General features: G+C 36.6%; 1 protein-coding gene across 1 annotated transcript in view; it reads left to right on the top strand.

Annotated features, from left to right (window-relative positions):
• LOC123566700 (MAU2 chromatid cohesion factor homolog) overlaps window positions 1-23068 on the top strand; it is a 52663-nt gene extending 29595 nt beyond the window's left edge. The window contains exons 11-18 of the mRNA XM_053549068.1: window positions 6063-6140; window positions 6738-6803; window positions 16803-16933; window positions 17514-17591; window positions 18218-18254; window positions 18676-18766; window positions 19375-19502; window positions 21331-23068. Of these exons, the coding sequence (XP_053405043.1) occupies window positions 6063-6140; window positions 6738-6803; window positions 16803-16933; window positions 17514-17591; window positions 18218-18254; window positions 18676-18766; window positions 19375-19502; window positions 21331-21390 (669 nt within the window). The 3' untranslated portion in view covers window positions 21391-23068. The remainder of the gene's footprint in view (window positions 1-6062; window positions 6141-6737; window positions 6804-16802; window positions 16934-17513; window positions 17592-18217; window positions 18255-18675; window positions 18767-19374; window positions 19503-21330) is intronic.
• The last annotated feature ends 343 nt before the right edge of the window (window positions 23069-23411 follow it).

The raw sequence follows: 23411 nt of genomic DNA on the forward strand, positions 1-23411 counted from the left end.
TTCAGACAGCCTGTAGTAAGAAAAGTTATCTTATCTAGAAGCCCACTTGACATTGAGTAAGGAAAATTGTGTGTTTTGCTGATAAACTTAATAAACTTTAACAGTTTGTGTGTAACCAGCAAATTTAGAATATCTGAAGTAATCAAAAGTATTGATTCACTCAAAATCTGTCTAACAGAATTGATTTAGAATGACACAAATTGATAAATGCTCACAAGATATTTGCACTTAGTCATACAACAGCTTGCTAACAGAAATATATGTTTAAATAACAAGCAAAAGTAATGAAAGTTTTTGTTCAATATTGGGAGAAAGTCTGTATGATCAGTGTGTGGTATAATGTCTGAGTGGTGTGTGTCTGTGTTTGTAAGCTTATATATGAGCCGTGCCATGAGAAAACCAACATAGTGGCTTTGCGACCAGCGTTGATCCAGACCAGCCTGCGCATCTGCAGAGTCTGGTCAGGATCCATGCTGTTCGCGAGCAGTTTCTCTAATTGCAATAGGCTTTGAAAGCGAACATTATGGATCCTGACCAGATTCCACAGATGCGCAGGCTGGTCTGGACTAACGCTGGTCGCAAAGCCACTACGCTGGTTTTCTCACGACGCAGCTCAATATTGTACAGTTGTACCTTCCTCATGGACCATCTGTTTTAAGCAGCCACCTGCTGAATGCAGCCAGTTCACTTAACTTCCCAAGCATGCAGTTTGTTCTAATTTCAACTTGTCCTGCCTTTAGCAGCCAGAATGTGTTGCTCCACTGGCTGGCTGCTTAATACAGGTTTGACTGTAGTTTAATACCAATGGAAACTCATAGGGACAACTTCTCTAGAAGACTGTTAGTCATTTTTAGCTCACCTGTCACAAAGTGACAAGGTGAGCTTTTGTGATTGCGCGGTGTCCGTCGTCCGTCGTGCGTCCGTAAACTTTTGCTTGTGACCACTCTAGAGGTCACATTTTTCATGGGATCTTTATGAAAGTTGGTCAGAATGTTCATCTTGATGATATCTAGGTCAAGTTCGAAACTGGGTCACGTGCCGTCAAAAACTAGGTCAGTAGGTCTAAAAATAGAAAAACCTTGTGACCTCTCTAGAGGCCATATATTTCACAAGATCTTCATGAAAATTGGTCAGAATGTTCACCTTGATGATATCTAGGTCAAGTTCGAAACTGGGTCACGTGGGGTCAAAAACTAGGTCAGTAGGTCTAAAAATAGGAAAACTTGTGACCTCTCTAGAGGCCATATTTTTCATGAGATCTTCATGAATATTGGTCAGAATGTTTACCTTGATGATATCTAGGTCAGATTCGAAACTGGGTCACGTAGGTCAAAAACTAGGTCATTAGGTCTAAAAATAGAAAAACCTTGTGACCTCTCTAGAGGCCATATTTCTCAATGGATCTTCATGAAAATTGGTCAGAATGTTCATCTTGATGATATCTAGGTCAAGTTCGAAACTGGGTCACGTGGGGTTAAAAACTAGGTCAGTAGATCTAAAAATAGAAAAACCTTGTGACCTCTCTAGAGGCCATATTTTTCATGAGATCTTCATGAATATTGGTCAGAATGTTCACCTTGATGATATCTAGGTCAAGTTCGAAACTGGGTCATGTGGGTCAAAAACTAGGTCAGTAGATCTAAAAATAGAAAAACCTTGTGACCTCTCTAGTGGCCATATTTCTCAATGGATCTTCATGAAAATTGGTCAGAATGTTCACCTTGATGATATCTAGGTCAAGTTCGAAACTGGGTCATGTGCGGTCAAAAACTAGGTCAATAGGTCTAAAAATAGGAAAACCTTGTGACCTCTCTAGAGGCGAAATTTTTCAATGGATCTTCATGAAAATTGGTCAGAATGTTTACCTTGAAGATATCTAGGTCAAGTTCGAAACTGAGTCACGTGGGGTTAAAAACTAGGTCAGTAGATCTAAAAATAGAAAAACCTTGTGACCTCTCTAGAGGCCATATTTTTCATGAGATCTTCATGAATATTGGTCAGAATGTTCATCTTGATGATATCTAAGTCAGATTCGAAACTGGGTCACGTGGGGTCAAAACTAGGTCAGTAGGTCTAAAAATAGAAAAAACCTTGTGACCTCTCTAGAGGCCATATTTCTCAATGGATCTTCATGAAAATTGGTGAGAATGTTCAGCTTGATGATATCTAGGTCAGGTTCGTAACTGGGTCATGTGCGGTCAAAAACTAGGTCAGTAGGTCGAAAAATAGAAAAACCTTGTGACCTCTCTAGAGGCCATATTTTTCACAAGATCTTCATGAAAATTGGTGAGAATGTTCACCTTGATGATATCTAGGTCAAGTTTAAAAGTGGGTCACGTGCCTTCAAAAACTAGGTCATTAGGTCAAATAATAGAAAAACCTTGTGACCTCACTAGAGGCCATATTTTTCAATGGATCTTCATGAAAATTGGTCAGAATTTTTTATCTTGATGATATCTTGGTCACATGTGCTCAAAAACTAGGTCACTATGTCAAATAATAGAAATAACGATGTCATACTCAGTTGAACACTGGGTCATGTGGAGATAGGTGAGCGATTCAGGACCATCATGGTCCTCTTGTTAGTGAGAGGATCTAAGTGCTAGATACAGAATCTCCAAATCCAGATACTTTCCTGGTTCTGAAGCATGCCAGGTGTAAAGCATCCATATATGGGACTCTTTTTATGCCCCCCTTCAAAGAAGGAGGGGTATATTGTTTTGCAGATGTAGGTCGGTCTGTCTGTCGGTCGGTCTGTATGTAGACCAATCCGTTTCCGGATGATAACTCAAGAACTCTTGGACCTAGCATCATGAAAGTTGATAGGAAGGTTGGTCATCACCTGCAGATGACCCCTATTGATTTTGAGATCTGTATATCAAAGGTCAAGGTCACAGTGACCCTGAACAGTTAAACGGTTTCCGGATGATAACTCAAGAACGCTTGGGCCTAGGATCATGAAAGTTGATAGATGGTTGCTCATGACCAGCAGATGGCCCCTATTGATTTTGAGGTCAGTATGTCAAAGTTCAAGGTCACAGTGACCCGGAACAGTTAAACGGTTTCCGGATGATAACTCAAGATTGCTTGGGCCTAGGATCATGAAAGTTGATATGGAGGTTGGTCATGACCAGGAGATGACCCCTATTGATTTTGAGGTCAGTAGGTCAAAGTTCAAGGTCATAGTGACCAGGAACTGTAAAACGGTTTCCGGGCGATAACTCAAGAACGCATGGGCCTAGGATCAGGCAAATTGATAGGGAGATTGATCATGACCTGCAGATGACCCCTATTGATTTTGAGGTCATTTGGTCAAAGTTCAAGGTCAGATTGGCCAGGAACAGTTAAAACAGTTTCTGGACGTTAACTTGAGAACGCTTGGGCCAAGAGTCATGAAAGATGATAGTGAGGTTCATCATGACCAGTAGATGACCCCTATTGATTTTAAGGCCAGTAAATCAAAGTTCAAGGTCACAGTGACCCGGAACAGTTAAACGGTTTCTGGATGATAACTCAAGATTGCTTGTGCCTAGGATCGTGACTGTTGATAGGGAGGTTGGTCATGACCAGCAGATGACCCCTATTGATTTTGAGGTCAGTAGGTCAGAGTTCAAGGTCACAGTGACCAGGAACAGTAAAACAGTTTCCGGACGATAACTCAAAAACGCATGGGCCTAGGATCAGGGAAATTGATAGGGAGGTTGATCATGACCAGCAGATGACCCCTATAGATTTTGAGGTCATTTGGTCAAAGTTCAAGGTCAGATTGGCCAGGAACAGTTAAAACGGTTTCTGGACGATAACTTGAGAATGCTTGGGTCAAGGGTCATGAAAGATGATAGTGAGGTTCATCATGACCTGCAGATGACCCCTATCGATTTTAAGGTCAGTAAATCAAAGTTCAAGGTCACAGTGACCAGGAACAGTAAAACAGTTCCCGGGCAATAACTCAAGAACGCATGGGCCTAGGAGCAGGAAAATTGATAGGGAGATTGGTCATGACCAGCAGATGACCCCTATTGATTTTGAGGTCATTTGGTCAAAGTTCAAGGTCAGATTGGCCAGGAACAGTTAAAACGGTTTTTAGACAATAACTTGAGAATGCCTGGGCCAAGGGTCATGAAAGATGATAATGAGGTTCATCATGACCAGCAGATGAACCCTACTGATTTTAAGGTCCGTAAGTTAAAGGTCAAGGTTACAGTGACCCGGAACATTTAAACCGTTTCCAGACAATAACCTGAGAATGCTTGGGCCTAGGATCATGAAACTTGATAGGGAGGTTGGTCATGACCTGTAGATGACCCCCTATAGATTTTGAGATCTGTAGGCTAAAGGTCAAGGTCACATTGACCCGGAACAGTTAAACCCTTTCCAGACGATACCTTGAGAACGCTTGGGCCTAGGATCACTAAACTTGATAGGGAGGTTGATCATGACCAGGAGATGACCCCTGTTGATTTTGAGGTCAATAGGTCAAAGGTCAATGTCACATTGAACCAGAACAGTAGAACTTTGTTTACAGCGAGCAAATAATTTCTGTTCCTTGTGCAATTACTGAATGCATCAAGGGGGGCATTTCATGTTCGATGAGCTCTTGTTTTTACCTCAGTGCTAGTACTTTTAGTTGGAGGAGCAGGGGCTCAGACTGACAACCCTTGATCTCATAGTCTGATGGTGTCACCACTGTACCACTGTGTCTGCTCATGTTTATATGAATTTAGTGATTCTATCAATTGACAAAGTCAAATCCCAATAAACATAGAAATTTACCATTCATTTTCTCCTCAAAACTTGAACTCCACAAATTCATACTACTAGGAAGTAGCTGTTTTGGTAAAAACCACGAAATTTTATGACCATAAAATTAAATGATTTCACAGTATCTTGTGAGTGCAAGTTTGTTTGTTTAAGGTTGAGCCAGGCCTGGGATTTTTCAGTACTGGTTCTGATTTCAGGCTTTTGGTTGCCAGAATTTTCCTATATACACGTAACTCTATTAAAAATGGGATTTCAGGCTTTAGAATCATTATGTAGATTTTCAGGATTTTAATTTCTGACTGAATCCCAAGCCTGTTTAGTGCTGTTTTTAACAGTATTTCAGTTATATAACAGCGGACAGTTAACCTAACCAGTGTTCCTGAATTCTGTACCAGTACAGTGTTGTTCTCTGCAAGTAACTGCCAATTTCCCCACATGAATCTGAGATGAAGGACGAATGATTTGAGACACAATGTCATTGATCAAATCACCACAGAGAACATATGCCCTGGCCTGGGATCGAACTCACATCCCCGTGATCCATAGACCCGGGATCTCCCTATTGGGCATAGTTGCAAGGCTTGTTTGTAATAAACAGTTTTCTGAACAATGAGAATGTCTCCTAATTTGAAATAAAACCTAGAGGCCTCCGTGGCCGAGTGGTTTATAAGGTCGCTGACTTCAAATCACTTGCTCCTCATCAATGTTGGTTCAAGCCTCACTCGGGGCGTTTAATTCTTCATGTGAAGAAGCCATCCAGCTGGCTTACAGAAGGTCGGTGGTTCTACCCAGGTGCCCGCTTGTGATGAAATAATGCACGGAGGGGCACCTTGGGTCTTCCTCCACCATTAAAGCTTGAAAGACGCCATATGACCTATCATGTGTCGATGTGACGTCAAATCCAAAAAAAAATAAATAAAAGCTAATAATTTTATGGTCTTCAAAGTTGGAAATTTGTTTTATTATTTTCAGTGAAACATATTTTTCTGCTGATGATGTGCTGTATCCAAGTAGAAAATTTTGTCTCATGCAAGAAGTTTGCAGACAAAGTTATACATGAGTTTAAAATTGGTTGCAATTGGGGGAGACTTTTATATCCACATATTCGTGTAGAGGGTCATTAACAAACCCGATAGTAAATTAGTGTTATCAACAACTTGATTTTAGGCCAAATTTACATGAAATCTACTGACTCAGAACTGTAACTGGTCACAATGTAACCCTAACCCATGAAAATGCTTGAATCTTAGGGGACGTAAAACAAAAGTATATTGTTGTACAGTGTTTGCTGTTTGTTTCAGATATTTCAAGCTTGCCATGTATGTCAATCACAGCCTAGACTGTTTACAACCCATGGTTCACAGATCCATACACTGCTGGTAAGTCATGAAAATTTTAGTTCAGTATATAAGAGTCTTAATGCCATGTCTGTGAACTGTGCTAATGTATTTCAGTGTCTGTATGTCATGTCTGTGAACTTTGTGTTAATACATATCAGGTTCTGTATGCCATGTCTGTGAACTGTATGTTTATGTATTTCAGGGTCTGTATGCCATGTCTGTGAACTATATTTCAGGGTCTGTATGACATGTCTGTGAACTGTATGTTTATGTATTTCAGGGTCTGTATGCCATGTCTGTGAACTGTGCTAATGTATTTCAGTGTCTATATGTCATGTCTGTGAACTTTGTGTTAATACATACCAGGCTCTGTATGCCATTTCTATGAACTGTATGCTAATATATTTTAGTGTCAGGGTCTGTATACCATGTCTGTGAACTGTATGTTTATACATTTCAGGGTCTGTATGCCATGTCTATGAACTGTATGTTTATACATTTCAGGGTCTGTATACCATGTCTGTGAATTGGATGTTTATACATTTCAGGATCTGTATGCCATGTCTGTGAACTGTATGTTTAAACATTACAGGGTCTGTATGCCATGTCTGTGAACTGTATGTTTATACATTTCAGGGTCTGTATGCCATGTCTGTGAACTGTATGGAAGCAGCTGAAGCTCAGTTTCTCACCGCACTGAAGGTTTGTTAATTTTCTTCTGTTTAAAGAAACGTTTCTTCTCAATGCCGTAAGCATTAGTATATGTTTATTGACTTTAACAAAGTTATTATTATTGACAAATCATCACCTTATGACAAATTCTGATTAATATATTAACTTTTCATTTAAAGGGAATTCCTATAGTTTTTTATGCGCATCTTTCTGCGCAGCCGAACCTTTCTATGGAAAACTGAACTGAAGTCAGCATTTGTTGAAACATGTTACAGACAATCTTAAATATGAGGAATTTTGAATGAAATAACATTTTTGATAAGTTATATCAGTAATCAAATGTTGATACTGGTAGCCCGGCTTATAAGTCATTCGATCTTGCACTTTTTAGTAGAGACAAGCCATGAACATAAAATGATTGAAGGTTATGTCAAATAGAAATCTGGATATGGAACACCGACTTTTCACACCTTCTCTTGTCAGGGGCAGACAACTCATATAAAGGATATTTTCAGCAAATTTCTTTTTAAATCGTCATATTTCGCTCAATTTTTTAATGAATCTTTAAGATTTTTGGGATTTATGTGTTTTGTGTTAATATCTTTCTATTTATAGTATCAAAAGCAGGTTTACTCTCAGGCTTATTCATGCGCAACGACTTCTGTTATTTATCCCCCCGCCAAAGGTGAAGGGGATATTAGAAATGCTCTCCGTCCGTGCGTGCGTGCGTGTGTGCGTGCGTCCGTCCGCAACGATCTTTGTCTGGAGCATAACTCCAAAAGTACTGGAGGGATTTTCTTCAAACTTCATACACTGATAGAACACATTGGGAGGAAGTGCAGTGTGCAAGAACAATAACTCTACCTTGCCTATTTTTTGAGTTATTCCCCTTTATCTTATTTTCTTAAAAAATTTTGTCCGGAGCATAACTCTAAAAGTACTGGAGGGATTTTCTTCAGACTTCATACACTGATAGAACACAGTGGGAGGAAGTGCAGTGTGCAAGAATAATAACTCTACCTTGCCTTTTTTTTGAGTTATTCCCCTTTATCTTATTTTCTTAAAAAATTTTGTCCGGAGCATAACTCCAAAAGTACTGGAGGGATTTTCTTCAAACTTCATACACTGATGGAACACATTGGGAGGAAGTGCAATGTGCAAGAACAATAACTCTACCTTGCCTATTTTTTGAGTTATTCCCCTTTATCATATTTTCTTTAAAAAAATTGTCCGGAGCTTTTCTTCTTCATGCATAGAGGGATTTTGATATAACTTGGCACAAATGTTCACCACCACGAGACAGAATGTCATGCGCAAGATATAGGTCCCTAGGTCTAAGGTCAAGGTCACACTGAGAGGCCAAAGGTCAGATACAAGAATGACATTGTCTGAAGCATTTCTTCTTCATGCATGGAGGGATTTTGATGTAACTTGGCACAATTATACACCATCATGAGACGAAGTGTCATGTGCAGTTCCCTTCTTTAGAATTACCTCCCTTTGTTGTTACTTTAAATAGCTTTTATTGTAACTTTTTCATTACTAGTCGTAGGGAAAAATCGAGACAACTTTTCTGTAGTACAACATGCATGCTACATCCAATTTTGAGGTGTATTTTGACCAATCTCTACCTGGTAAAGATTTTTTGTGGACTTGCAATTTTTTGTTTTTTGTTTTTTTTTAAGATTAACTCCCCTTAGTTGTTACTATAAATAACTAATATTGTAACTTTTTTATAATTGACCATAGGGAAAAAACAAGACCACTTTTCTGTGGTACAACATGGATGTTACTTTCCAATTTTATGTGTATTTTAAGATATCTACCTGGTAAGGAGTTTTTTGTGGACTTAGAAAAACAAAAGACTTACAATGATTACTAAACAACCACAAAATTAAAATTCCATTTGCAAATACAGCTGCTAGACTAAAGAAATTTGCTGTGACGGGCATATATTGTGACATTCTGGCACTCGTGTTCCCTGTTAGCTTTCCATTCCTTCTTTTTACAGTAGCCATATAGAAAAACATCATAGCTATACTGTTCATGAAAATTAATAAAATTTAGCAGTAAACCACCTCACCACTGACTTATTCTTTCTTTCACATCTTTAAAACCCCTGATGCGGACCACAACTAAATGGTTCTTCAAAGCTTTCCCCAAAATTAATACTTTCAGACACTAACTTGCCAGGAACTTTAGCCTTCAATTATAATATGCCCGGCGGGGGGATTGGCCAGGTCTAACATGGCTCTTGTTTTGATAAAAATGCTCTGAGTAGTTATATGTTTTAATGAATCCTGAAAAAATTGTTATATAATTTATCTTTATAGGAATGCAAAATTGAAATAATGTAAATAAATAATTTATTTCAGAAAAATAAAAAATATTCATTGTGGTTTATAAACAGCTACCATTCATTCTTTTTTATCAAAATTACCGTAAAATGTTTGTAATATAATACTCATTTTTCAATACAAAACCCTTAAAACAACACTTGTTACAATTTTGTGACATTATCTGCGAACGAATATATCATTTTCCTGAAAAATAATCAGTTAACGCAATTAAAAGGGAGGTAATAGGTAAATGGAAATATATTGTGCATATTTGTCACATACCGTGATTTATGTGTTATAATATTGGTTATTCAGGCTCTTATGTATTTAGATTAAAAGACTCGTGGTGTCATAAAGAATAATTAAGTGGAATCATTCGTGGCGATTTACCATTAAATAAACTGCACATTCTGACCTAGCTGGATTTGGTTGCAGTTTTAAAAACAAAGAAAAAAGTAGTCAATATTTAAGACATAAGAATTAATATCACGTAGGCGTAGCTCGAGTGATATAATAATACGCATCAGATGACAAACAATGAAGAGCATACACTAAATTTGATATATTATTTCGATTTTTATACCTTACGAAAGACTTTAAAGTACGCCTCGGTAGCCTAGTGGTAGAGCGTCCGCTTCGAGTGCGGGAGGTCGTGGGTTCGATCCCCAACCGCGTCATACCAAAGACGTAAAAAATGGTACTAGCAGCGTCCTCGCTTGGCGCTCAGCATTGAGGGGATAGTGTTAGGACTTGTCAGCCCGGTGTCAGTAAAATGTGACCTGGTGGGTTTTTTGGTAGGGTTTAACGTCGCACCGACACAATTATAGGTCATATGGCGACTTTCCAGCTTTGATGGTTGAGGAAGACCCCAGGCGCCCCTCGGTGCATTATTTCATCACGAGCGGGCACCTGGGTAGAACCACCGACCTTCCGTAAGCCAGCTGGATGGCTTCCTCACATGAAGAATTCAACGCCCCGAGTGAGGCTCGAACCAACTTGGTGGGGTATTATGCCACGTGTCTACGGTGTGATAAGCCAGTGTGGCAGCACTATAAAGTTGGGCATTGTGCTCACTGCTACAAGTAGACACCGTCGTTGATAAGACGGAAAATTGTTGAAAAAGACGTTAAACCCGAACACACACACACATCCTTGACGACATCCATCAAATGCTAGTATTTGCCTATTTTCTTTTTTGTGTTGATTTCTTTTCCTGTGCGACTGACGTAATAATTGTGACCTCAGGAAAATGTATTGATATATAAAAATACACAATAATCAGATAGGAAAATGAATTCGGTTGTGTTAGAATCTGCGATAAACAACGGTTGACGCGCGGACTGGTATGACAGCATTATGAAGTCCATTATGACGTCAAATGGTGACATGACGTCCGGTTTATTACTACTTGGGTAAATGAAGCCCAGCAAAATTTTGTCAAGAAATTTCAATGACCATGTAAGAATAAAAATAAAGAAGGCCTTCGAGTGGTTGGTTTTTCACCTGATTTATCACAGTTGAGAGCTCAGATGCGCAGTAACTGAACCAAAATGTTTTAATATATCTAATTAAAATGCGATATTTTTAACAGTGTGATTTATATAAAGACATGGGTGTGATATTTTAAGTGAAATGTTTCTATAAATCTGACAAAGCTGTTTTACTCTTCTTGTAACGGCATGTTGTGTGTATCATTCTTTATATTTTTGCAAACTAACGTAATTAACGATATACTCAAATGAATAGTACTAAGTCGCGATTTATTTCTTATGTTAACCAAACTATATTTATATGTGACAAATGAATATTTTAGATTGAAAGAAAATTGACATGAGAACATAATTTAATCACACAAAGCATGAAAAAGTCTTACAGAGTTGTTATTGACCTATCGTCTTACAAAGTTGTTATTGACCTATTATCCTAAAGGTCTATGGCCATACTGTAAAATAAAAATCAGCTAAATATATTCGTGTTTTAAATGTTAAGGGGTGTGTATTTCGAACACGTCAATGTAGTACATACCAAAATGGAAACTGCTAATTTGCTATTTATATCATAAAAGCATATTTTTTATTTGTCTTTCTTTAATATTGATTACGCTGATTCAGTTTTGCATTACTTTTAACTGTTTTTAGCCCACCATCATCAGATGGTGGGCTATTAAAATCACTCTGCGTCCGTGGTCCGTCTGTCCGTCATTCCATCCGTCCGTCCATCCGTCCGTCCGTCCGTCCGTTAACAATTTCTCGTTATCGCATCTCCTCAGAAACTACTGGGGGATTTTGACCAAACTTTGTCAGAATGATGTATTGGTACCCTAGTTGTGTCCCCCTGAAAATCAGACTGGTTCAACAATTTATGAGTGAGTTATGGCCCTTTGTTTATTTCTATAATTTATATAGATTTATATAGGGAAAAACTTTGAAAACCTTCTTGTCCAAAACCACAGAGCCTAGGGCTTTGATATTTGGTATAAAGCATCATCTAGTGGTCCTCTACCAAGATGATTCAAATTATTTCTCTGGGGTCAAATATGGCCCCGCCCTGGGGGTCACATGGTTTATATAGACTTATATAGGGAAAAACTTTGAATAACCTCTTGTCCAAAACCACAGGGCCTAGGGCTTTGATATTTTGTATGTGACATCATCTAGTGGTCTTCAACTAAGATTGTTCAAATTATACCCCTAGGGTCAAATATGGCCCCACCCTGGGGGTCATATGGTTTACATAGACTTATATTGGGAAAAACTTTGAAAATCTTCTTGTCCAAACCACAAAGCCTAGGGCTTTGATACTTGTAATGTAGCATCATCTAGTGGTTCTCTACCAAGTTTGTTCAAATTATCCTCCTAGGGTTAAATATGGCCCCGCCCCGGGGGTCACATGGTTCATATAGACTTATATAGGGAAAAGCTTTTAAAATGTTCTTATCAGTAACTACCAACATTCAAACTTGGACCACATGTATATTTTTGAGTGGCAAGATGAACCTTGACATGAGTTGACCTTGATTTTGACCTAGTGACCTACTTTCACATTTCTGTAGCTACAGCCTTCAAATTTGGACCACATGCATAATTTTGTGCACTGGAAAAAACTTTGACCTTTATTTTGACCTAGTGACCTACTTTCACATTTTTGAAGGTACAGGCATCAAATTTGGACCATATGCATAGTTTCGTGTTTCAAAATGAAATTTGACATTGATTTTGACCTAGTGACCTACTTTCACATTTCTCAAGCTACAACCTTCAAATTTGGACTACATGCATAATTTTGTGTACCGAAAAAAACTTTGACCTTGACATTGACCTAGTGACCTACTTTCACATTTTTGAAGGTACAGGCTTCAAATTTGGACCACATGCATAGTTTTGTATTCTGAAATAAAATTTGACCTTGATTTTGACCTAGTGACCCACTTTTACATTTCTCAAGCTACAGCCTTCAAATTTGGACCACTTGCATAGTTTTGTGTACTGAAATGACCTTTGACCTTTACATTGACCTAGTGACCTACTTTCACATTTTTAAGGTACAGGCTTCAAATTTGGACCACATGCATAGTTTTGTATTCCGAAATAAAATTTGACCTTGATTTTGACCTAGTGACCTACTTTTACATTTCTCAAGCTACAGCCTTCAGATTTGGACCACATGCATAGTTTTGTGTACCGAAACAAACTTTGACCTTTACATTGACCTAGTGACCTACTTTCACATTTTTGAAGGTACAGGCTTCAAATTTGGACCACATGCGTAGTTTTGTATTCCGAAGTAAAATTTGACCTTGATTTTGACCTAGTGACCTACTTTTACATTTCTCAAGCTACAGCCTTCAAATTTGGACCACTTGCATAGTTTTATGTACCGAAATGAACTTTGACCTTAAGATTGACCTAGTGACCTACTTTCACATTTCTGTAGCTACATGCTTCAAATTTAGGACCACATGCATAGTTTTGTGTACCGAAACAAACTTTGACCTTGACATTGACCTAGTGACCTACTTTCACATTTTTGAAGGTACAGGCTTCAAATTTGGACCACATGCATAGATTTGCGTTGTGTACGGAAATGAAATTTGACCTTGAGCTAGTCAATAAGTCTTGAAATTTGGAACACTCAAAAATGGCACATTGGTGGGCGCCAAGATCACTCTGTGATCTCTTGTTGTAGATAAACTTTTCAACTTACGGCATATATTTATACTAGCATGCAACATCATGAAAGTGTCTTATGACTAATGTCTGGTGTAATCACAAAAGAATGACGACGCGACGTCTGTAAGCAATCGTACATCCAAACGTTCTGATATTTGTAGTCCTGTTTTGGAAAGCCAATTAACTTCGGTAGAACTATTTATTTCATTTCATTTCATCAAATGCAATCGTTTTACAGTACTAAGATGTTTAAAAATGCTTATGTTCATCTTACACTCCCTTTCATTAAGAAATAGACTGTGGTTTAGTGGTTCACATCTGGGTATGAAACGTATGGACGTGTTTAGCTTACAGACGGTGGTAGTCTTCACAGCGCTTTAAAAAAAACAAATTTGTAAACCACGATGGTGATGTGTATCTTATAACTACTATTTGAAATATTCAGTCTAATTTTACATATTTTGGGAGTTATACTTCTCGGGAACCCTACAGCAAATGTATTAATCTGGTGTCACAATGCAGTTTTCCATTGGTCACATCCGGTAACATACACATTTACCATACCGCAATTGTTCCAGCTTTACGTAAAGTCATAATAATGGTACATAGGTTTATCATTTATAATGCAGAAGCAATTTTAACATATACTAATGAGGCAGTCTGTCCAAATTGTAATGTACTTTGTTAAAAACATATGTAAAAGTACATTTATAAATATTTTTACGACAGATTAGCACAGTATATTATCTCACTGGTGAAATGCAGTTTGATATAAATATGTTAGATCAAAGTCGCCACGATATTAAGCAATCATACATTTTTTCTCATTAATCTATATAATAGAATAATGTATCTCTGACAGGTAAAAACACCCCAAAAATGAAATTTAGTAAGGAAATAAATCGTTTCAAACATGTGCAAATGTTCAGTTTTATTCATCAGTTAAAAAGTATATTCGGATGAGTATCCCCCTTCTCCCCCCCCCCCACCCAGACACACACACACAACACACACCTACTTTCCAGATATTTTACCTTATCGGGATCAACTTGCATTAGCTCGTGTCAAAATATTAACTCACATACCACTTTTAAAATTATAGTTCTAAACAAATGTTTTAAATGTCTACAATAAACAATAAAATATGAGCTAGATACTTTATTTTTATTGAGCCGCTTCTAAATGGGTTGAGGCATTGATGTGAATAAAAGTATTTGATATTGCATGTTTCAATTAGCTGTAATTTTGACATTTTACTAATAATATACTTTTCTAAATTAGTAAAAATATGTGCATGTAGTAATTTGAATGGTATTTGAAAAAGTCTAAGTAGGACGCTAGAAGATTTGGTATGTGCATGTAAAATGTCATATAGTTTACAGCTGTGTGCAACATCGCGGTACTAATAAAATCTCTCTGACCTATCTCTACAAATATTCTTTAAGGGAATATTTCTTCTTTAAGTTTATATACGTTTTTTGCTTTTTAACAATTAGAAAGGGTTTGCTTTTCTTAGTATTTTATGTGCCATCCCTTAGCCTAGCTCTGTTGCGAAATAGTCATGAAATTAACCACTCTACATTGTTTTTCATTATGTTATATCAAGTAATATATCGCTGCAAAAGTATTGAAAAGTATTTAATTCAAATTAAGATCTATGTATGAATTGATTATTACATAAACACCAGGTTTAGTTCGTATCCACAAGAAAGAAATATACAACATTTAGAATGAGCAAAATATGAGGCGTCTCTCCCGTATGTGTGGACAAGTTTAAAATGACCTGAAAAGGCATTTATAGTCGGAACAATTCTAAAGCGATATAATCTAGTTATGAACACATATTTCCTCTTTTTTATAACACTATTTTATAAAAAGTTTGTCATTGTTTGAAAACAGGATGTAAAGTTTAAGAAATGTGATACGTCGTTTTAGATAATTTATCCCTGTTCATACAAATTATTCCAAAAGTAACCTTTCTTTGATATTTCTTAAAATAATTTAACTTTGAGAAGCTCTACATAGCTGAATTGTTTTGTCACCGGATTATTAGAAATTTCGAAAAGGGCGATAAAATTTTAAACGTTGCTGAACATGATCAAATTATTTTTACGAATTCAATAGTCCTAAAGATGACGTCATAAAACAGTTTGCCCAGGCTTTCATGGTTGACTGATTCAAGTGTTCCATATCCAGAATTGATCTTCTGGTATTGTTCTTTAAGAAATGTATTATCTTAAGTCTCTACTAAAATGTGCAAGGTTCGGCCATATTTTAGGATTTATAAGCCGGGCTATGGTTTATGTTGTATTGACAAGTATCATGCCTGACTGGTATCTTGCTATTTTTGTGGTTGTGTTTTCACATCGCATTTTAGTACAAAGACAGTGTTGTTCATATAATGTAAGATAATTGACTTAGTACTGATAAGACAATATCACCTTTCAGATTATTTAGTATTCAATTATAGAAAGAATTAAGAATTTTTAAAACTTTTTTTTAACTTTTAGCAGACATACATGTAATCAATTTGGCCAGGTTCGCGCCATTTCCGTCCAAACAGGTGTTGTATTCTAGCGGTCTTAATATAAAATTTAGCCTGGTGACCCATACATTTTTAGCCATTTTTATGCTCACAGTACAATTATCTATACACAAGAAGAAAAAGAAAACATTCTATGAAAGAGTTTTTTCAAAATTAAAAAAAAATATTCTTCACTATGGGTATTTTTCATTGAAAAAAGTTCACAAAAGTAAATATGAAATAATATTTTTTTTTTCATTTGTACCCATTATTGTAAGGATAGAGTATTACAAGTATGACTATGATATCAAATAAGTATATAATAAAATCTGTAAAAAGAAAAAAACCGTATTGTGCTGCCTGGATGTATATTTTGGTTGGTATTTATAAAAAAAGCAGAAAATTATGAAAATGTTGAAAAATCGCTGGCAGTTTCAGCAACAGTGGGTGTGTTCAAAACAATTTTTCACAAAAACAAGCCTGGTGACCTATTGTTTTTATTTGTTCATTGTTTTCAGCACAAATTTTCCTATCATATATGTGAATTTAAAAAAATTCTATGAAAGGAAAAAAACTATAGGAATTCTCTTTAAAATAAGTTTTACTGAATCTTGAAACAGATATTGTGAAATATAACTGTAAATTAAAACTGTGTTATATGTTTCTGATTGTCTTTGAAGATAGGTAAAGTATCTTTCCGCAAAAATATATGTGGAAAATTAAGACAGTGGTCCTATAACAGCAGTCGATGATTTCTGTTCCTTTTTCTTTGTCAGTATGTGAATTCGGCATTCTCAGCTTCTTTTGAAATCATTGCCACATTTACAACAGAAGAATGCCGAAATTACAGACGAGAATACAAAATCAAACCGACATTGCTGATGTTCATTTTGAGTCCAGAAGTACAATTTTCAAGTGTAAAAGCTCATTTAGATGTACTCTAGCAGAATACTTTGTTCCGTTTTATCACCCAATTTGTGATATTTTCTACAACCAGCAATCAGAGAGCACAGATCTGTCGCTGTTTATCAACATGAATCTTGCCATTGTTTTCTTACGCATGGGGAGACAAGATGACTTCCTAGGACTGCTCGAGAAAATTGATCCGGAAAAAATGGAACAGTCCAAGTAAGTTCAATGAAGGGAAGTCAGGTTTAAATAATGATTAATAAAATATTGAACTGTCTAAGTACACACTGAGAGAAAGTTTGCATATAACTAGAAATAGTGAAAGAAGCAAGTATGAAATGCATGCAAGTGAATTTAGTAAATTTGAGAAAATGTGCATACAGTCTAACCTGAACTAATGGTCACCTCTGATCAGCGGTCACCTCCGTTCATTTTGTGACGGATTTTCCTCTATCACTTTATTCAGCGGCCACCTGCCGTCTGTGGCCAGCAGCCACCGAAATTGCCTCCCGACCGCCGTATTTGACCCCTTTCAGCGGCCATTTTTTTTCCAAAACCAATTATTTTTAGGCGGTAATCGCCGAAGATACCCGATTATTGAAAAGCACGTGATTGCTAAGTTTCGCCTGACTTCACCACAGGAACGACAAAATGTATTTATTTTTATTACATGACTCTTACATAAGTAGTCAGCCCATGAAATAATGTCTGGAATAAAAAGCAAGAAAGTTGCCTGTTTACTTATAATTTTGTGAGCGTGATGTTAAACTCAACAAAAATGATTTTGAATAATTTTCAGTTCTCACAGTCTGAAAGCTGCAGCATATTATGTGCAGGGATTACAGACTTTCTTCCAAGCTCGGTACAATGAGGCAAAGTAAGTACTACTGTTAAGTTATTTATATGAATGTCCCTGTCAATAAACCCAACGTTAGGGCTATGCAACCAGCAAGATTCAGATCAGTTATATCATATGGTCATTATCCTACACCATACTGTTTTTATGCCAACACTTGATGTAAAGGCATATAGCATTGCTGCTGTCCGAATGTCCATCCGTCTATATGTTCTGAAATCTTGTGTGCCTGACTCCTCCGACACTACTAGCCTGATTAGCTTCAAACTTCGACAGATGAACAAGCTTCATGTGCAGATGACCATAAAGGAAGGAATTTTTTCTGTGATTATTTCTACCGCAGTCATGGCCCTTTGATAGTTTTTCTAGTTTTGCAGATATCGGTTACCATGAATGTCACTACTGCGGATAACCTTGCATGCAGAAGTCTTGCCTGGTCAGTTTTTCTGTATTTTGTTGGAGTTGTATCTATAATTATGGGCGTAAAACTTTTTGTATAAATAAATTATGAATGAAGGTTTGTATTTTGATTACGTAAACATGATTCTAAGTGATATTTTGTATATTTTGCAGTGCGTTACCTACGTGAGAATTAATGATGGCGAATGCTGAAGAATTTGAACATGGCTGACTCTCCTGTTCCCTAGTGCGCTTGTCATATATTCTGTCATTGGTAACAGTAGGGTATGATTAGACTTATATTTGATCTCTCTTTTCAATTTTAGGTATATCCTAGATGGATGAGAAGTGCTGGCTTATCTTAGATGTAAGCGGCTTGTTACCCAACTAGACCTCAATCGATCAAGTTCACTTTTTTAATTTCTAGGAACAAACACATGGCTGGTCACAATAGATAGCCTAAGCGTGTAATATCTTGCAATGACCAAAATAATTTATATATCTAGTACATGTGGAAAAAACTTGTTATTTTGATTGTGTCTATATAAATGTTCTGGAAGAGCTAACTTGATTTTGTAATTGGCGATGTCTAAGGGCTTACATTGCTATAGTTACAATTAGATGGCAGATTGTTGAATACATTATATAGAAACAATATCTGTATTTTATTTGTATGTAACTTTAAAATTTATTTGTGTATTTACAGGAATCTTTAAACATGGTAACCCCAGCGATGCAGCTTGCAGGAAAAATACCAGATGTTCATGTGCAGCTGTGGGCATCATCACTACTTAAAGGTAAAATTGTATCTTATAAAGGTCTCCTGATTAATATGTGTTGTTGTTATTTTCTCTCTCTAGGTGTGATATCCTTTAGGTGGCCACATTTATTAAGGTACTTCATCTGTAATGAACGTTTGCCAGTTACTATACATATTCTCAGGATTCGATTTTGGCATGGTTTGTGAAAGAAGTCATGTACATATTGAGCTATTTTATATCCAAAGAATCTAGAAATGCCTAAAACGAGAATCACATGGAAATTGTCAAGAGAATTTAAGTTGTTCATTTAGGCTATTAAAACTAAGTACAGGTGTATGTGCATTTTATAGTGGCAGAAATGTAGTTCTAACTATAGTAAAAGGTTGAAGTAAAGACAGGTCATGTAAATATATTTGTGGACTGTGTGGAAGTAAAGTGTGGTATCATATGTTACAATTGTGGTTGATGTTTTAACAAGTGGAAGTGCATGTCAAATAATTTAATGTAGTTATCGTCTTTGATTTCCCCGTTATCAGCCATGGACAAAATTACTTATAATATTCTGAAAAGTGACTTCTGTTTTATTGTACTGAAGTTGTTTTCATGAAATGTTTTGTTTTCATTCTCATTGTTAAAACTTGCAGATCTGTACCGACTGTCTGGAGACATGGCTAATGAGGAGGAAGGGTGTAGGTTACACACAAGTTTCTCTGCTTCACTCCTGAAAGATCTGTTCCAGTCAACACAACTGTCAGAACATGGTCTCATACAGGTATATATTCGCAACATTTCTCTCTAACTCTGTTAGGAAATGATGTACTGCTGCCGTCATTTCAGTATTTATTAATTTTAAGTTTGATTGGTTTGGCTGAGATATTCATACTTTTGACCTCCTTGTTAATCATTTATGTATTCATACATATTACTTCTGTATTTTATGATGGTTAAAATAAATCAGATAACAGCCTTTCTTAGCTCATTAAGCTCAGTGTGTACAATGTGAGCTGTTGTGATCTCTCACATCTGGCTGTCCGGTCATCATCCATCCATCTACACTTTTCTTAAAACAACATCTCCTTTGAAACTGTGTGGAGGAAGTTTAGTAAACAAAGCCTGGTTATTCTTTGGGTGGTTTTCTTCCAAAATTGTTCGAACCATTTCGCTTGGTTGCTAGAGCTAAAAATCTTCAAACAACATTTTCTCCTAACCGCTTATAAGATTTTGAAATAATTACACACATTCAAGTGGTTCTTAAGTAACCCTTTAACAAACTTTAAAATATTCTGTTTCTGAAAAAACATGACTGCCAAGGGGAGTGGTCACTTTTCCGAATATGTATTTATTGGAAACTTTGATGATGGCTTTCATATAAGATTAACTTATTTTTTAGGCATCTCTTTCCTTTAAAATTAAAGCCAAAAATGTAAGGAAAAATATTTTTATTCACTCTGCCCTGCTTTCCTAAAAACGTATACAAATACTCATGTCTCCCACCACGCAGTGGTGCGGGAGACATATTGATTTACTCCTGTCTGTGTGTGTGTGTGTCTGTCTGTCTTGTCTGTCTCACAAAGCTTATCCGCACTTTTAAGTTGAACATTTCTCATCCAATCTTCACCTAACTTGAACAAAATGTGTTTGCCAATAAGTGTTCGGCCAAGTTCATTAACTAGCCAAATCGGCCCAGGCACTTGAGAATTATGGCCCTTGAATTACCAAAAAACGCTCAGATTTCTTGCACATTTTTGACCTCAAAAGGATGTCTATAGTATAGGGGTCCTTTTGGTGTCAAAAAAGCACATGTGCATGTGCTTTAAGTAAACAGTACTATATAAAGACTGACGTATTATTTAGATGATTAGGCAGTTGTGGAGACATGCGCTTTTCTCAGAAGCATCTCTAGTTCAATTTGTTTTTCACATGCCACCTCATTTTTTTCGGGAAAAAATTCTGATGAACAACATTTCAGTTTGTTATGACCTTACAACATTTTGCAGGTTCTCTATGTTTATGAACTTTATACCATATTTGATCCAAGAAACTTAAAGCTACTCGCCCACAGTTCATGTTAATTTCCACCAAGTTTGGCACAAAGTTTGTATATAACACTGAAAAATGATATAGTGAATGAAAATATGTGATAGAAGTTGATAAAAAGGCAAGAGAATGTTGATTTTCTCCATTATTTCAAAAGCATTGCAACAATTCATTCCCTTCTGCACAATATTTTTAAGCCCCCGAAGGGAGGCATATTAGTTTTCAACTGTCCGTCCGTTCGTTAGTTTGATTGTTCGTTCATCACAACGTTAACTTTTTGCATGAAGGCACTTTACGCGTGAACCACTGCACCCAGGACCTTCAAACTTCACATGCTGATAGTACTTATTGAGTACACGACCCCTATTGACATTGGGGTCACCAGGTCATCAGGATACCTTCATAAGTATTATGTCAACGAGTTTGTCACACAGGTTGCTTTCACAGAACCCACATTTTATGGATTTTTGAGAGAGAAATGTTTCACCTAAAATGTGTGCACGAGTTGCTTTTATCAAGTTAATCATAATTATTGTGATGAATATCGTATTATTTACTTTCAGTGGACAGAAGGACCTTGTCCCTTTCATTTGAACACATCATCAACCAGTGCCATCATCTGAAGACATTATTTTATACTGTGGACAGCCAGTGCAATATAGTTTGATACTATCACACTTTACACAGTAGGATGTTTTCAGCTGGACAGTCTTTCCTTGGATAGAGGATTGCCTGTTTATTTACAAGTGAACAGCTGGACCCCTGAGCCAATGAATAATTCTTTGAAGGCAGTTGAAGAATAATGAGCCTTTTTGTAAACACTAAAATGAATGGTTTTAAGTGTACATACATGGAATAGCACATCTAAAAGAATCATGTTCTTGTAGCTTGTTCTGAAGTCCATTTCACAACCGATGTTTGGCTGGAATACAAAACGAATTTCACAGCCTTCTTTTGACTGAAATAATTGGACAGAGTTACGGTAGATGTTATGGACTTGAATGTTTTGTTCCAAAATGGCACTACTTGAAACATTGTAAATTAACAATTTTAAAGTGTTCCGGATATGGATTTCAGCCTTTGGTGTAGAACAAAAACGTGTGTGTTTTAGCATAATATTTGCTGAATATAAATAAATATTTCATAATAAGAAACAGAAGTTTCTCTTAGCTTGGAATCTTTGGCCATCTTGGGTTGTCAGAATTTGTTAGTTAACACGTTACCAAGTGTTCACATACTGTGAAATCATTTAATTTCATGGGCATGAATTTTCATGATTTTGACCATAACGGTTAATTCGTGGATTTCATCTTTTGAAGATAAAATGAATGCAAATTTTAATTTTTTCATTAGGACTCAATTTCATGGATTGATGCAACCGCGAAATTCACGAAAATTAGTTCACCACGAATATTAATAATTTCGTAGAATTAAAAGTATTATGGCATATATATTTATAATGAATGATTTGGGAATGAATGCAACCTCATCTGGTGATACTGTAACACTTTTATGGGAAACAACGTTATGTCAGAACAGGATGTGTCCATATCTTGTCACAGTTTCATAAAAATGGATCGTGACTTGACAGAGGCAAAGTGGCCAGACATTCAATGCAGTGAGTAATTGTTGTTTTTTATTACGAATTACCAGAACTTCCTTTTATGAATGATATTTAGAAGAATTAGGTGTGTACAAGCTGACACACTGGATGAATATTTGAGCCGCACCATGAGAAAACCAACATAGTGGCTTTGCGACCAGCATGGATCCAGACCAGCCTGCGCATCCGCGCAGTCTGGTCAGGATCCATGCTGTTCGCTAACAGTTTCTCAAATTGCAATAGGCTTTGAAAGCGAACAGCATGGATCCTGACCAGACTGCGCAAATGCGCAGGCTGGTCTGGATCCATGCTGGTCGCAAACACACTATGTTGGTTTTCTCATGGCGCGGCTCATTTGTGCATTTTTTGCTTGTTGAGTAAAGCAGTTTGTCATCAGTAAAATAACTTAACCCTTACCCTGCTAAATTTCTATAATGAACTTGTCTATCTTTCAATATGGACGGTACCATTAACTGTTAGGTGCTTATCAAAAAATATTGACTGAATGGCGAACAGTGCAGATCTTGATCAGACTACACAGATCATGATCTACACTGGTCACAAAGGCAGAATCAGTCGTGTCAAGCATGGTAAGGGTTAATTTCTGCCTAAGTCTGAATAAAAAAAATGTAATCATGTTTTATATTGTATTGTGTAATTGTAGTACATGTGATCTTGTAATAAAGAGCAGAAGCTATTGCAGTTCTTCAAATTTTACACTACTATACCATCCCTTACGCTTTAATAAATATGGTATTTAATGTATTTGTCCTTGTATCCACAAAATACTTCAAAAGATCAAAAGATGAAACATCCTTTACAAACAGAAGACTGTCACATCATAGCTTTCTTACTAAAGCAATATTTTGCTCTTTTTTTGTTTATCAACTTTTTGTCTTCCCCCACCCTCGAACCCGCACCCCTTTGAAGATAAAGTGGTATATTGTTTTGCTCATTGTTGGTCGCTTGGACTGACAGTCACACGGTAGACCATTAGGTTTATAATAAATAACTAAATGGTTGGTTGTATTACGATAAACT

This window comes from Mercenaria mercenaria, chromosome 8 (genome assembly GCF_021730395.1).
Source record: "Mercenaria mercenaria strain notata chromosome 8, MADL_Memer_1, whole genome shotgun sequence".
NCBI classification, from domain to species: Eukaryota; Metazoa; Mollusca; class Bivalvia; order Venerida; family Veneridae; genus Mercenaria; species Mercenaria mercenaria.